General features: G+C 37.0%; 1 protein-coding gene across 2 annotated transcripts; it reads left to right on the plus strand.

The window, feature by feature from the left end:
- The first annotated feature begins 37 nt into the window (after nt 1–37).
- On the plus strand, nt 38–15,894 carry flot2b (flotillin 2b). Of its 2 annotated transcripts, XM_079824215.1 has the most exons (12): nt 68–278; nt 3,633–3,714; nt 4,271–4,361; nt 4,440–4,587; nt 6,760–6,883; nt 6,979–7,097; nt 8,172–8,285; nt 8,384–8,503; nt 8,639–8,853; nt 10,581–10,764; nt 10,897–11,046; nt 13,962–15,893. In XM_079824215.1, the coding sequence occupies exons 5-12, from the start codon at nt 6,769–6,771 to the stop codon at nt 13,998–14,000; spliced, it is 1,056 nt and encodes a 351-aa protein (XP_079680341.1). In that variant the 5' UTR covers nt 68–278; nt 3,633–3,714; nt 4,271–4,361; nt 4,440–4,587; nt 6,760–6,768; the 3' UTR covers nt 14,001–15,893. The 2 variants fall into 2 exon arrangements, with proteins under 2 accessions (XP_079680340.1, XP_079680341.1); XM_079824214.1 differs by lacking the exon at nt 4,440–4,587 and having other exon boundaries at nt 38–278; nt 13,962–15,894.
- The last annotated feature ends 417 nt before the right edge of the window (nt 15,895–16,311 follow it).

Below are 16,311 nucleotides of genomic sequence, written 5' to 3' on the forward strand. Positions count from 1 at the left end.
CTCAAAAGTGTCGTCTATGTAGGGAGCTCGGTTTCGCACACACCCATACAGTATCACGTCCCTCTCTCCCTTCCTTCCAGTGGTGGGCAGGGTGGCTTGTGTTGACAAACATTTATTCCTTCACTAGGGTGGGGATCGATTAATTTGACGAGTCAAAGAGCTGCTAAAAACGTCGTTAAACATTAAGGAATACATACGAAAGGATTATTGATCGCTATTAAATGCAAGTATGGGTTGCTGCCTGACTGTTGGACCAAATGAAGCACTCGTTGTGTCAGGTATCGTGATAATATATGTGTTTACAATAGCATGTAATATTAAGACCTGGTTATTTCCAAACAATTATTGCATTCATTATTTACTGAAGTGTTCATTATTTCAGTGTTTGCTTTCGCATGTATTATGAATTGTGTTGTAAATAATATAATCCAGTCGTGTATTAGCTATAGCTACAGCTACGTTAGCTCAGCTCTTCCGCTTTTACACGAGTCATTCATGACTGTTTTAAACTATTTTAGTCGTTTTTAACGTCTCATATTTCCGAGACTTAAATTTAAACGTATCCATAATGAAATTCAGTGTTTACAAATAATTCCTTATGCATATTACAATGTTTGCTAGGGGAATCCCGTTACACTCTAACTCGGTTCAATATCTAGACCAGGGGTGTCCAACCCTGCTCCTGGAGAGCTAACGTTACCGTCCTGCATTTAAGTTCCAACCCTGCTCCAACACACCTGTCTGTAATTATCTAGCACCCTGAACACCATGATTAACTGGTTCAGGTGTGTTTGTATCAGGTTGGAGCTAAAATCTGCAGGGTGGTAACTCTCCAGGACCAGGGTTGGACACCCCTGATCTAGACAAACTCACAGTTCAGAGCTCTTACAAGCAAATACTGTATAGCCAAGAAGTATTTACACTCTAATAGTGATTTACTATTTAATAACTCTGACATTCATTCATACTAATGATACTATGATTTAATTTCTCATAGAAACAACCTCTTTAGTGCTTAATAGTGAAATGTTGCGGCTACATTGTGCTGATTTTATCAAAAGCGACTATTTTGAATAATGGCAACTGTGAGTACTGTGATTTGTGCCATAATGGTGTCAGATGATAATAACACCATGGTACTTCCAAGAATACTATAGGACCACCGTCCACGATACTGTACATGTCCAAATAGTTGTACTAGCACCATATGTTTTTGTATGTGAATATTTAGCCAAACATGAATATTTTGTCATCATTTACTCACCTTCATGTCGTTCCAAACCCGTAAGACTTTCGTTAATCTTCGGAACACAAATGAAGATGTTTTTAATGAAACCGGAGAGATTTCTTTCCCTCCATTGACAGCTATGCAACTACCACTTTGACACTTCAAAACGTTCATAAAGATATATGAAAATTAATTAATATGAATTGAGTGGTTTAGACCAAATTTTCTGAAGAGACTTGAACGCTTTATATGCTGATCAGATTTATATCTTTTTTTTAACCAGAGGTTCATTCTCGTGTTACACAGCACGTTTGAGCTTCTGCAAGAACCAATGAGATTCATTCTCGTGTTACGCATCACATTTGAGCTTCAGCGAGAACCAATGAGGTTCATTCTCGTGTTACACAGCACGTTTGAGCTTCTGCAAGAACCAATGAGATTCATTCTCGTGTTACGCATCACATTTGAGCTTCAGCGAGAACCAATGAGGTTCATTCTCGTGTTACGCATCACATTTGAGCTTCTGCAAGAACCAATGAGGTTCATTCTCGTGTTACGCATCACATTTGAGCTTCTGCGAGAACCAATGAGGTTCATTCTCGTGTTACGCATCACATTTGAGCTTCTGCAAGAACCAATGAGGTTAATTCTCGTGTTACGCATCACATTTGAGCTTCTGCAAGAACCAATGAGGTTCATTCTCGTGTTACGCATCACGTTTGAGCTTCAGCAAGAACCAATGAGGTTCATTCTCATGTTACTCAGCACATTTGAGCTTCTGCAAGAACCAATGAGGTTCATTCTCGTGTTACGCAGCACGTTTGAGCTTCAGCAAGAACCAATGAGGTTCATTCTCATGTTACTCAGCACATTTGAGCTTCTGCAAGAACCAATGAGGTTCATTCTCGTGTTACGCAGCACGTTTGAGCTTCTACAAGAACCAATGAGGTTCATTCTCGTGTTACGCAGCACGTTTGAGCTTCAGCAAGAACCAATGAGGTTCATTCTTGTGTTACGCATCACGTTTGAGCTTCTACAAGAACCAATGAGATTCATTCTCGTGTTACGCATCACGTTTGAGCTTCTACAAGAACCAATGAGATTCATTCTCGTGTTACGCATCACGTTTGAGCTTCTACAAGAACCAATGAGATTCATTCTTGTGTTACGCATCACGTTTGAGCTTCTACAAGAACCAATGAGATTCATTCTCGTGTTACGCATCACGTTTGAGCTTCTACAAGAACCAATGAGATTCATTCTCGTGTTACGCATCACGTTTGAGCTTCTACAAGAACCAATGAGATTCATTCTCGTGTTACGCATCACGTTTGAGCTTCTACAAGAACCAATGAGATTCATTCTCGTGTTACGCATCACGTTTGAGCTTCAGCAAGAACCAATGAGGTTCATTCTTGTGTTACGCATCACGTTTGAGCTTCTGCAAGAACCAATGAGATTCATTCTCATATTACGCAGCACGTTTGAGCTTCAGCAAGAACCAATGAGGTTCATTATCATGTTACGCAGCACGTTTGAGCTTCTGCAAGAACCAATGAGATTCATTCTCATGTTACGCAGCACGTTTGAGCTTCCTCAAGAACCAACGAGGCTCATTCTTGTGTTACACATCACATTTGAGCTTCTGCAAGAACCAATGAGGTTCATTATCATGTTACGCAGCACGTTTGAGCTTCAGCAAGAACCAATGAGGTTAATTATCATGTTACGCAGCACGTTTGAGCTTCAGCAAGAACCAATGAGGTTCATTCTTGTGTTACGCAGCACGTTTGAGCTTCAGCAAGAACCAATGAGATTCATTATCATGTTACGCAGCACGTTTGAGCTTCAGCAAGAACCAATGAGGTTCATTCTCGTGTTACGCAGCACGTTTGAGCTTCAGCAAGAACCAATGAGATTCATTCTCATGTTACGCAGCACGTTTGAGCTTCTGCAAGAACCAATGAGGTTCATTATCATGTTACGCAGCACGTTTGAGCTTCAGCAAGAACCAATGAGGTTCATTATCATGTTACACATCACATTTGAGCTTCTGCAAGAACCAATGAGATTCATTCTAATGTTACGCAGCACGTTTGAGCTTCAGCAAGAACCAATGAGATTCATTCTCGCGTTACGCAGCACGTTTGAGCTTCTCTAAACTTTTCATTGAACCCCAGTTTGAAAACCCCTGCCAAAGTACATATTTATAAATATGGTAATATTCAGTCAGAGTATCATGGTATGACTTTTTTGTAAAGGTGGACATCTTAGCATCTTCTAGTTCACTTCATGTTTGAATCACCATTGAAATCAGTTCATTAGATCATATCCTTGTAATGTTTGACTAGGTCTGTTGAGATTATTATTGCAATCACATGTTTTTTCTCTCTCTATCTTCTAGGGGCCTGTTGTGGGTCAGATGCAAAGACGTATGTGGTGGGAGGCTGGGCGTGGGCATGGTGGCTTATAACAGACACTCAGAGGTAACAACAGTAAAATAATTGAGGAACACAGGATCACATTTCACTGTGTGGTGCAGTAAATGCCGTCACAGTTCCCCTTAACAACACTCAATCAATGTTTGGTTATAAATGCAATGCCTGACCTTAAAAAAACGAAAAGCCACACCTGGTCAGGAGTGTTTGTCAAACCAGTTTGGCTGTGCAATGTGCATACTGTACATAGGTCTTCATAGATTGCTTGAAATATTTTTATCATATGTCTTCTGTCATTCAGATATTGATATGGTACTATTTCTGTTCACATCTTAAATTTCCATGATCAGCTGAATTAGTTGATTTATGAGCTGATATGATGCTTTTCTATTGAGCGCAATGTTTGCATCATTCTTTCACCTTGAACATCTCTCTGATTGCATACAGTATTTCCTGTCAGCTTATTGTCCTTGGCACTTTTGTTCCATTTTTTTAAACTCTGCAATGCTAACAAGCGTTGGAAAAGCAGGTTTTTCTTGCCTTAGGCATGTAGTTTAGTTAAACTTAAAGGATTAGTTTAACTTCTGGTATTCCTCCCCCCCAGAATTACACTAGAGATTATGACACTGCAGCCTAAGTGTGAAGACGTGGAGACGGCGGAGGGAGTCGCCATTACAGTTACAGGAGTTGCTCAAGTAAACACTCTCTCATGGACCACTCACAGCTCATTTACTGTTGTTCTATTACATGTATGATTAGATTTCTATCATTAGATGTGAACACAAATGTTGGGGTGATCCGTCCTATTCCTGGAGGATCTACCTTGCAAGATTGGAACCCTGCTGCTAAACTCTGGAGGAAGATCTCTGGGATCTTCAGGCACAGGATTAAACACTTTAGGAACACTAGTGTATATATACAGTGAGGAAAATAAGTATTTGAACACCCTTCTATTTTGCAAGTTCTCCCACTTAGAGATCATGGAGGGGTCTGAAATTTTCATCGTAGGTGCATGTCCATTGTGAGAGACATAATCTAAAAAATCCAGAAATCACAATGTATGATTTTTTTAACTATTAATTTGTATGATACAGCTGCAAATAAGTATTTGAACAGCTGAGAAAATCAATGTTAAGATTTGGTACAGTAGCCTTTGTTTGCAATTACAGAGGTCAAACGTTTCCTGTAGTTTTTCACCTGGTTTGCACACACACACTGCAGGAGGGATTTTGGCCCACTCCTCCACACAGATCTTCTCTAGATCAGTCAGGTTTCTGGCCTGTCGCTGAGAAACATGGAGTTTGAGCTCCCTCCAAAGATTCTCTATTGGGTTTAGGTCTGGAGACTGGCTAGGCCACGCCAGAACCTTGATATGCTTCTTACAGAGCCACTCCTTGGTTATCCTGGCTGTGTGCTTCGGGTCATTGTCATGTTGGAAGACCCAGCCTCGACCCATCTTCAATGCTCTAACTGAGGGAAGGAGGTTGTTCTCCAAAATCTTGCAAAACATGGCCCCGGTCATCCTCTCCTTAATACAGTGCAGTCGCCCTGTCCCATGTGCAGAAAAACACCCCCAAAGCATGATGCTACCACCCCCATGCTTCACAGTAGGGATGGTGTTCTTGGGATGGTACTCATCATTCTTCTTCCTCCAAACACGTTTAGTGGAATTATGACCAAAAAGTTATATTTTGGTCTCATCTGACCACATAACTTTCTCCCATGACTCCTCTGGATCATCCAAATGGTCATTGGCAAACTTAAGACAGGCCTGGACATGTGCTGGTTTAAGCAGGGGAACCTTCCGTGCCATGCATGATTTCAAACCATGACGTCTTAGTGTATTACCAACAGTAACCTTGGAAACGGTGGTCCCAGCTCTTTTCAGGTCATTGACCAGCTCCTCCCGTGTAGTTCTGGGCTGATTTCTCACCTTTCTCAGGATCATTGAGACCCCACGAGGTGAGACCTTGCATGGAGCCCCAGTCCGAGGGAGATTGACAGTCATGTTTAGCTTCTTCCATTTTCTAATGATTGCTCCAACAGTGGACCTTTTTTCACCAAGCTGCTTGGCAATTTCCCTGTAGCCCTTTCCAGCATTGTGGAGGTGTACAATTTTGTCTCTAGTGTCTTTGGACAGCTCTTTGGTCTTGGCTATGTTAGTAGTTGGATTCTTACTGATTGTATGGGGTGGACAGGTGTCTTTATGCAGCTAACAACCTCAAACAGGTGCATCTAATTTAGGATAATAAATGGAGTGGAGGTGGACATTTTAAAGGCAGACTAACAGGTCTTTGAGGGTCAGAATTCTAGCTGATAGACAGGTGTTCAAATACTTATTTGCAGCTGTATCATACAAATAAATAGTTAAAAAATCGTGATTTCTGGATTTTTTTTTTTAGATTATGTCTCTCACAGTGGACATGCACCTACGATGACAATTTCAGACCCCTCCATGATTTTCTTGAGAACTTGCAAAATAGCAGGGTGTTCAAATACTTATTTTCCTCACTGTATAATGCTATATAATAAACATAGTATTATAATGGTATATTAATGATTGATTCACAAGACAAATGTCTTGTAACTAAAGTTACAGTTCCAAAGTTTGGGGTTAGTTAGATTATTTTTTTAAAGAAATCAATACTTTATTTAGCAAGGATGCATTAAATTGATCAAAAGTGACATTAAAGACATTTATAATGTTACAAAAGATACAATAAATGCTGTTCTATTGAACTTTTCTTTTCAACATTGATTAGAAATGTTTCTTGAGCAGCAAATCAGCATATTAGAATGATTTCATGTGACACTGAAGACTGGAGTAGGGACATCAAAGGAATATATTATAATTGAAAACAGTGATTTTAAATTGTAATCATTTCACAATATGACTGTATTTTTGATCAAATAAATGCAGCCTTGATGAGCAGAAGAGATTTCATTTTCATAATTTAAAATGTTACCGACCTCCTAAACTTTTAAACAGTATGTAGTTAACAGTTAATGCATTAACTTTTATTTCAAAAGATTTTTTGGAGTGTAAAAAAAAGAAGCAAAATTAATTTTACTGTTGCCTTGTGTTTTTGTCAGATCAAGGTTATGACCGACAAAGACTTGCTGGCTGTTGCCTGTGAGCAGTTTCTGGGAAAGTCTGTCATGGAAATCAAGGCGGTGGTCCTGCAAACCCTGGAGGGACATTTGCGTTCAATCTTAGGTTAATATGTTACCCACAGTTATAATAACCTCATTAAAAAACACTTTCATATGTGATTCTATGACGCTAATGTTTTGTTGCTTTTATAACGACAGGCACTTTAACAGTGGAGCAGATCTACCAGGACAGAGATCAGTTTGCTCAGCTGGTAAGGGAAGTAGCAGCTCCTGATGTGGGTCGGATGGGCATTGAGATCCTCAGCTTCACCATAAAAGTAAGTTATGTGTGTTTCTTAATGCAAACTCAGGGTAAGTGGCCCACTTCCATTATAGACCTCAAGGACCAGTGCACATGTAGTATTCATATCAAACTGCCAGACTTAATTGTATATAATAATACTAAAATAAGCTTTATTTTAGTAATATTTATATACTGTTATGGTATTTATATATATTCATATATTTGTACAGTTTTATGGTTTGAGGGGCCGTTTACATGACATCTTTTTCAACTAAAAACTTCTATGCGTTTTGGCCGTTCATTTACACGACAACAGTGTTTTAGGGGCCTGAAAACGGGGTTAAAAGTGAAAGTTTATGAAAACAATACCGTTATCGTCTACATGTAAAGTACAAAAACACAAATTTGCGAAAACGGTGGCGGTATGTGCAGGCGTATTACATGTTCAGTCTATAGGCGTGCAGTGTTTCTTTACAAAGTGACAACGTGAACTACTGGCCTGGCATGAATAATACAGCCGACAGCAGATAAATGGCAATCCACCTGTCACTCAAAGTGGCCACGCCCTTAATTATGCAGAACTTTAAGGCTTTATATAATGTAAACGAATGAGTTATAAAAAAAATCATCCCCCTCACAGTTGTCATGAAGGACAAAATTAGCCGTATAGACCAAAACCACAATTTGTACCAGGCTGTAAACATGTTTTATTCTGCTGTAAAGTTGGGCATTTTAACATGGGGCTCAATGAGATTCTGCTCCCTTCTGGAGCCTGTCCCTAGCGGCCAGTCGATGAATTGCAGTTTAAGTCACTTCCGTATTAGCTTCAAGAGAAACTGCGGGAGGTTGCGGCTTGGTGTGAACGAGGATCTTTTAGACAACATTTTTTATTTTGAAAACCTTCATTTCAGCTTTATTTCAAATAATACAAACTATAACTACTTTGAATAATATTAGCTAACAACAACACACTCTCACACACGCATGTAATATATTTTATAAATGATTTAATATACTTTTAAGTCGTTGTCAATTATTATAATCAAAATAATAAGAAACATTAAAACAATTAATAAAAATGAAATATTACCACTTGTTTTTCTAACAGGATGTCTATGATAAGCTGGACTACTTGAGCTCTCTTGGAAAAACGCAGACAGCAGCTGTACAAAGGGACGCTGACATCGGAGTGGCCGAGGCAGAGAGGGATGCTGGGATTAGAGTAAGAGATTTCTGGCTTCACTCTCTGTATTGCTAATGCATTATCCATTAGATGTGTGGCATTCATTAGCTTCTGTTTTCTTCCTCTTCCCTGATCAGGAAGCTGAGTGCAAGAAAGAAATGATGGATGTGAAGTTCTTGGCGGACACTAAAATGGCCGACTCCAAGCGAGAGCTGGAGCTGCAGAAAGCTTCTTTCAATCAAGAAGTGAACACCAAGGTTCGATCAAATTTCATTTCAATCCAGGGCCATCATCTTAAATCTTAGTCATCTAGTTAGCCGCTCGGATGTGGGCTTATACATTCATATCTGTCAGTCTCAGATAAATGTGATATGTGTTTTTCTTCCACACAGAAAGCCGAGTCTCAGCTGGCCTACGAACTGCAGGCAGCTAAAGAGCAGCAGAAGATCAGATTAGAGGAGATCGAAATCGAGGTGGTTCAGAGGAAAAAGCAGATCACCATTGAGGAGAAAGAGATTGAGAGGACAGAGAAGGAGCTAACCGCTACGGTCAAGCGTCCTGCTGAAGCAGAGGCATACAAGATGCAGCAGCTGGCTGAAGGACAGAAGTGAGTGGGCTTTAAATACATGAATAATGTTAATAATATAATATATGAATAAATATAAATAAATGTTTAATAATTTAATAATAAAGGTTATACAAATAATAATAATAATATAGAAAGAAATCTGAAAAATGCTAATTGAGTATAATTAATAATATTTAAAAATAAACTATATATATAATTAAAATATTTTATATATATATATATATAGGTTATAATAAAGTTAAATAATAAAGGTTATACAAATAATAATAATAATATAGAAAGAAATCTGAAAAATGCTAATTGAGTATAATTAATAATATTTAAAAATAAACTATATATATATAATTAAAATATTTTATATATATATATATATATATATATATATATATATATATATATATATATATATATATATATATATATATATATATATATATATATATATATATATATAATTGCTTAAATTAAGCAATTTTTTTCATGTTGTATTAAGGTGCAGCCACATTTTCCGTTTGCTCAGCAAAAGTTTGAAAATACATTCATTTTAAAATGAATCTACACAAATAAAAAGTTCCCTACACAGATTTAGTTGGTCACATTAATTTGCTGTGTTGACCACGAGCTGCTTGGTTGCTCTTTGGTCCTTTTTTATTTAAATTATTTTTTTTAATGAATTCATTATTTATTTTTTTACTTCATCGAAATGGTTCAAAACTTGGTAAAGTTTTTGGCACATGCTATGTGAACACACACACACACACACACACACACACACACACACACACACACACACACACACACACACACACACACACACACACACACACAAATCATGGATGTGATTCATAAAGGTTAAATGGTCTTGAAAAAAAAAGTCACACTTGTGCTCCATGTGGTCAAAAAATATTTTACCGCATTGAAAATTTGGCACTTATAGTAGAGATAATGGATTATAATTACTGCACAAATATCATTTAGTAACATAAAATCCACAAAAAATAAAAACAATTAAATAACTAAAATATAGTACATTAATTAAATAGAAATTTAAAAACAAATATTTCATTTTTGACCACCACGTGACAGATGACTGATTTCAATTAAATTAATGTACTATATTTTAGTTATTTGAAATTTTGTATTTTTTGTGGATTTTATGATAATAAATGATATTTGTGCTGTAATTATAATCCATTATCTCTACAGTCAACTATAAGTACCAAATTTTCAATGCAGTCAAAACGCACAAGTGACTTTTTTTTTCAGGACAATTTAACCTTTTCCACCACGCGAAGAGCACCAGAGGGTTAAAAGTTACTTCTTTTTTGTCTACAAAAATGCTAATGTGCAATTTTGGTCCGCTAATGTGACCGCATACAGTAAAGCGAATAACAAACTAATGAGAAACGCCACTGAGGTCGAGAGAAAAGTACAAAATACTTGGGACATGAACATGAAAATTTGTACTTAAATAACTTTTTTTTTTATCATTTGATTTTGGGGTGAAATTTGACCTAGTTGTTGTGTAACCGTGATTAAGTGCCTTGCTAGTTCATGGATCATCCTCTGTGAGATTTGTGGGTCCACTAGACTACACCATCTGTGCAACTCTTTTACTTTTAGAAGCAAAATGTCTCACAGATGTTACAGGATATATGATTAATCATGTATCCATTATGTATTTTGAGGAACTGATTTGTGACACTCACTGAAATGAATTGTGCTATATTTGTGACACTGAACAGGTTGAAGAAAGTGCTGATTGCTCAGGCTGAGGCAGAGAAGATTCGAAAGCTCGGAGAGGCGGAGGCCCTTTCTATCTCGTTTGTGGGGAAGGCCGAGGCGGAGAGTATGAGGCTGAAGGCAGAGGCCTACCAGCAGTACGGAGACGCCGCCAAGATCGCACTCGTCCTAGAAGCACTGCCCAAGGTGAGTGAACATATTTGGATTACCTTCATAGAGATCCCCAGTGCATTTGGACAAGATCACTATGGGTATTGAAGGCCTTGATTTCATATTTAGATTTTCTAACTTTGATTTTCTAATATCCAACCCCCACAGATCGCAGAAAAGGTGTCCGCTCCTCTGGCAAAGACCAATGAGATTGTGATTCTGAGTGGGGACGGCAGTCGTGTGACCGGGGAGGTGAATCGTCTCCTTGCAGAGCTGCCCGTGTCTGTAAATGCTCTAACGGGTGTGGACCTGTCCAAGGTGAGAATGAGGGTTCATTAAAGTGTACATTAAAGTGCTCAGTAAAAATTATTTCCTTTGTCCTGAATTGGAAGATAACCCACAATAGATAAAAAAATTAACTAATTATTCACAAATTTTTCTGTAATTAATTGTGATTAAAAACATCTGAGTTTTAATATTTTTATATTGTAATAATTTCAGTTACTCTCCAAATGAATGTAGAAACAAGAAACAACTTCAAGACAGAATATTTTAAATATTTGTTGTAATGGCATCTTTTTATGAATGTATCACTGATACCAATACAGCTACTGATGTCTCTATGAAATTTATTTTTTAAAACATTAATTATAGACATTCAACATCACAGTATAATTGAAAGCTATATTAATTTCTACATTTATTAGGCTTTAAAAAATAACTAAATTTAAGTGAACAAAAAAACAATCTTCGAACTTAAAACCCATTATAATAAATGTCATATTTACCTGTGGCCTTCATACCTGTCTAACAGGTAGGAAATATACAGGAATTGAATAAATTTATCAAACACTTTACAGTCTTCACTGTAAAAAAATATTAATAAAATATAGATAATAATTTGATTAACTTTAATGACAGACATCACAGCAACTGGTTCATTAGGCTGCCGTGACTTTAAGATCTGCCGCATGTGATGCGGGTCTGACATGCTGTCACTTTCTCACAACTCTTTAAGTTCATTTATGACATTATTTAACTCATTGACACACTGTACTTATGAGAATACTTGACAAAGCAGGCATTTTGGCTTAATTTTGTGTGTTATTGTTTGTTCAAGCACGAAAGAGAACTCGATACTGGCGCACTGTCAGCCCACACAATACTCCCGTGCGTCTTTCTGTGCGTGTCACATAGACAGGACATTCAAAGACAGCACGTTCTCTTTTGACTTGTCGCATTTGAGTGGTTTAAAATAATTTGCATATATACATACAAATATATATATATATATATATATATATATATATATATATATATATATATATATATATATATATATATATATATATATATATATATATATATATATATATATATATATATATATATATATATATATATATATATATTTAATATGGAGTTGGCCCACCCGTTGCAGCTATAACAGCTTCAACTCTTCTGGGAAGGCTTTCCACAAGGTTTATGTGTTTATGGGAATTTTTGACTATTCTTCTATAAACGCGTTTGTGAGGTCAGACACTGATGTTGGACGAGAAGGCCGGGCTCGCAGTCTCTGCTCTAAATCATCCCAAAGGTGTTCTATCAGGTTGAGGTCAGGACTCTGTGCAGGCCAGTCAAGTTCCTCCACACCAAATTCGCTCATCCATGTCTTTATTAGAGTTGGGTTTCGTTTAGTTTTTTTACGATACCGGTGCCAAACCAATACTTTTACAACGGTACCGGTGCCTAAACGGTGCCTGAACCGATACTTTAAAAAAAAGAGCCACAAAACGAGGTGGATGACATTAAAGAATGGCTTTTTATTGGAGAAAAAAAACAACAAATTATTTAAATTGAACAATTTATTAAAAGTTTAAAGTGTACTTAAATATAAATAAATACAAATCACAATTTACTTAACAAATTCACAGTAAAACCTAAGCCAACTACAATAGGCCTAATTTAACACTAAATAACAGTTACAGGACTAATAACAGCAAAGTAGTCGGTATTCTTGGTATGCTGCAAACCAGCTTCAAGGTTCAGCATTATTTTGCAGAAATATGATCATATTTTCTGGCTAAATATTTTAGAACGCATCGCCTTGTTTCCATGGCGACGCGTCATGCTTCTCACATGACACACAGCAGCCGCAATAGAGCTCTATGACAGCTGTATCGGGTTTATATCTTTTTTTTCTTTTTTATTCAAAATATTCACAAACTTGTAAACTATGTCACGAACTATCTGATATTCTGATTTTCAAATATGTGCGAGTGAATGTGTGTTAGTTGATCTATAATGCGCAATGGCCGTCGCCAAGTTAGTTGGCGCCTCAGAGAATCGAATCTGTCTGATTAACAACACGTATCCACGTCTCATGAAATAAATGAAAGTAAGTGACCGCTGAACTGGGAGAAGAAATTATAACTGTCTGAAAGGATTGTTATTGCCGCTTCCACAGACATCAGTGTGTGTTTTTGCTAGTAACAGTTACTTATGTGCATCTAAATGTCTGAAACCTAAAATAAACATTATGTGGTTGAAAACACTGAATAGTTGTGATGTGTGACGAGCGCTGAGCGCGTCTGTCTCTGGCTCGGCGCCAGCCAAAGCGCGAAAGCACGTTTGAATTTAAGTGGCACGAAATGAGGCACCGAGATCTGCGTTCTGATTCGGTCCGGTTTCGGTACCCAACCCTAGTCTTTATGGACCTTGCTTTGTGCACTGGTGTGCAGTCATGTTGGTACAGGAATGGGCCACCCTCAAATTGTACCCTCAAAGTTGGGAGCATGAAATTGTCCAAAATGTCTTAATATGCTGAAGCATTAAGAGTTCCTTTCACTGGAACTAAGGGGCCAAGCCCAACCCCTAAAAAAAACAACCCCCACACCATAATCCCCCCTCAACCAAACTTTACACTTGGCACAATGTAGTCAGGCAAGTACCGTTCTCCTTGCAACCGCCAAACCCAGACTCGTCCATCGGATTGAAAAAAGAACCTGACTTGTGCGCACAGAATGCCACTTCAAACAGTGCGTGGCCACATTAAGTTCTCTTTCGTGCTTGAACAGACAAAAACACACAAAAGTATGCTAAATGATCGATAACCACTATGGCAAAATACCAATATATTTAGCATTCTTACAAAACAGAAAAAATGCAGTTCCATTCTCCACCATATAGAGCTTTTTTTTTATGTCATATTAAATAATTTTCTACTTCTACAGATCCCTCTGTTGCAGAAGATGACAGGTGCTCAAGCATGAAGGCAAATCAGTTCCGTCTCCTCCATGATATGTTGTATGCACTCACAGAAACTGCCTTTAGAAGACTTGGAAAATCTTTTCTTTTTTTGAATAAAAAAACAAAACAAAAACAAACAAGTAGATATTTGATACCTCTGGTGCCTTAATGTTTCATAGGACCAGAATATCTGCATGCACTGCTGCTCCCACATTCCACAATTCACTTGATTCTTACATCATTTGCCTTTGTGGTGCATCCGCTGGATTCATTGTAATGTCAGAAACCATTAGAACAATCATTATTGTTTTTAGTTTGTTTTGTTACATAGTTTTTTTAACTTTGAAGTGACATTATACAGAATTTTAACCAAACATACGTTTTTCTTTGCAATTTTATACACTTCTTTTTCATCTCTAACACTACACAGACACTTTAACACTTGATGGTGAGTCAGCTTTAGATTACTATTAAATCTTTTTATCCATCCAAAGTCTACTACTACTTTTTCATTCATTTTAGGTCATATTTCTTGCTGAACAGAGGCATCGTTACCTTACAGATCCTGCCATGATTTATAACATTCAGGAAGATTGCCATTTGATGTGGAGTAGCAAGTAGCATTTAGTGTACTGAGCTCTTGGGCAAAAGCATTGCCTTACGGGTAAATAACTGTCATCTTAGGTAGAAACAAGCCAAGTGCTCCTCTTGATTTGAAATGTTGCAGACACATAAATAGACATGAATTATAATGTTGGTTACCTGAGTTCGTCAATAGTTATTTCTGCCTGTACATCTTTATAATTAACGATTGTATGTTCTTTGTTTTGTTTAATTTATATTTTGGACTCTTATTGGACAACTTTGTTTTTAAAAGTACTTAATGTTATGTTAAATGTTGGTTATGAAGACATTTGTTATTTTTTGTTTGCAAACTCTGATACATGTCTGGATATCCAGTCAATCCAATGTTGTGGATAGAATTTCATGAGAACAGAGTTGAGCCATTTTTAAAATAGTTTTGTATAGTTGTATTACATGCCTAACAAAATCTTTCTAATTATTAACACTATTTACACCAGATACTGTAATATCCGCCATGAAATGAATTGAAATCACCCTTTATGGACAATGTTCTGTTCTGTAGTAGTTTGTGTTCACTGTGAAAGTTGCATTACCTCGTTTTCCTCATTAAGCTCCGAGCGAGTGACAGTTTGCAGTAGATTTTGACATGTTGGTACTTTTATTCGGCTGTGTTTAGTTAGTGCCGTGAAGGGGCAAGTCATTTTTCTTTGTCATACTAATGAAATCCAAATGATAAAAGCAGGATATCGCACTCCTCATTGTGATATAAAGATAGCAATGGTTAGTATTTGCTTACAGTCCTTTTTGTTTTTAAATTAAATCTTTATAAAAACTGATTTATTGTTTATTTATCCTGTTTTAGCATGAAAAATAACTAACACTTTTGTATCCTCACAGAAACAGATTCAGTCTCTTTTTGTGTGTATTTGAAATTATTTTAAAGACTAATTCCGAACTATTAAAGCCATGTCAGGTTTAGCCATTTAGCATTGAGTGTCATAGACTGTTTATGTGCTTTGTATGGCATTGAAAATGAGATGTATGGTAGGCTACTGCTGTGTATTGGACAAACATTATTATAGGACTCCTAGAACTGTATGCCATGATGATGCCCAGATGTGCTTTTGCTTTAGTTGGTCAAATGAAACACAAACTAACTCCAAATATGCCATTGACAATATGGGGAGAATTTGGTAGTTTTATACATACTCTTTACACAGATTTAACTCTGCATGTTTGTGGCGCATGTATTTACAAATGTAATAAACGTTATGTGAACCTGTCTCTGTCCATGCTCTTTCACTCCATTAAAGGTGATCGTGTAAAACTCTGAGAATTTTATGTAATATTTTGCTTTGCCAAAATGAGGCTATTAGAGTCTGAAGTGTGCAGTCACACGGCATCTTACAAAACACTGACACCGTGTGGTTAAGATTTGCCATACACAGGGGCGCCGCTAGCAATTTTGGGCCCTATGAAAGAATTTGATGTTTTAGCTATCCAAAGTCTGCAATTGAATAATACTGACCAATAAAGCTCCACTCGCACAACCCAGAATGCCCCAATTGGCTGATGAAACAATGATTAAAATTAAGATACAATTTATACAAAACAAAACTTAATGAAGTGGTCACAATCATGTCTGATCAACTCCATTCATCTTATGATGTGTCCTATCTCATGTTGTTCACTTTGCATAATCGACATAGATTGACATATTGACAACATAGACATAAAAAAACAACATTA

This window comes from Gobio gobio (assembly GCF_949357685.1).
Source record: "Gobio gobio genome assembly, chromosome: 8".
NCBI classification, from domain to species: domain Eukaryota; kingdom Metazoa; phylum Chordata; class Actinopteri; order Cypriniformes; family Gobionidae; genus Gobio; species Gobio gobio.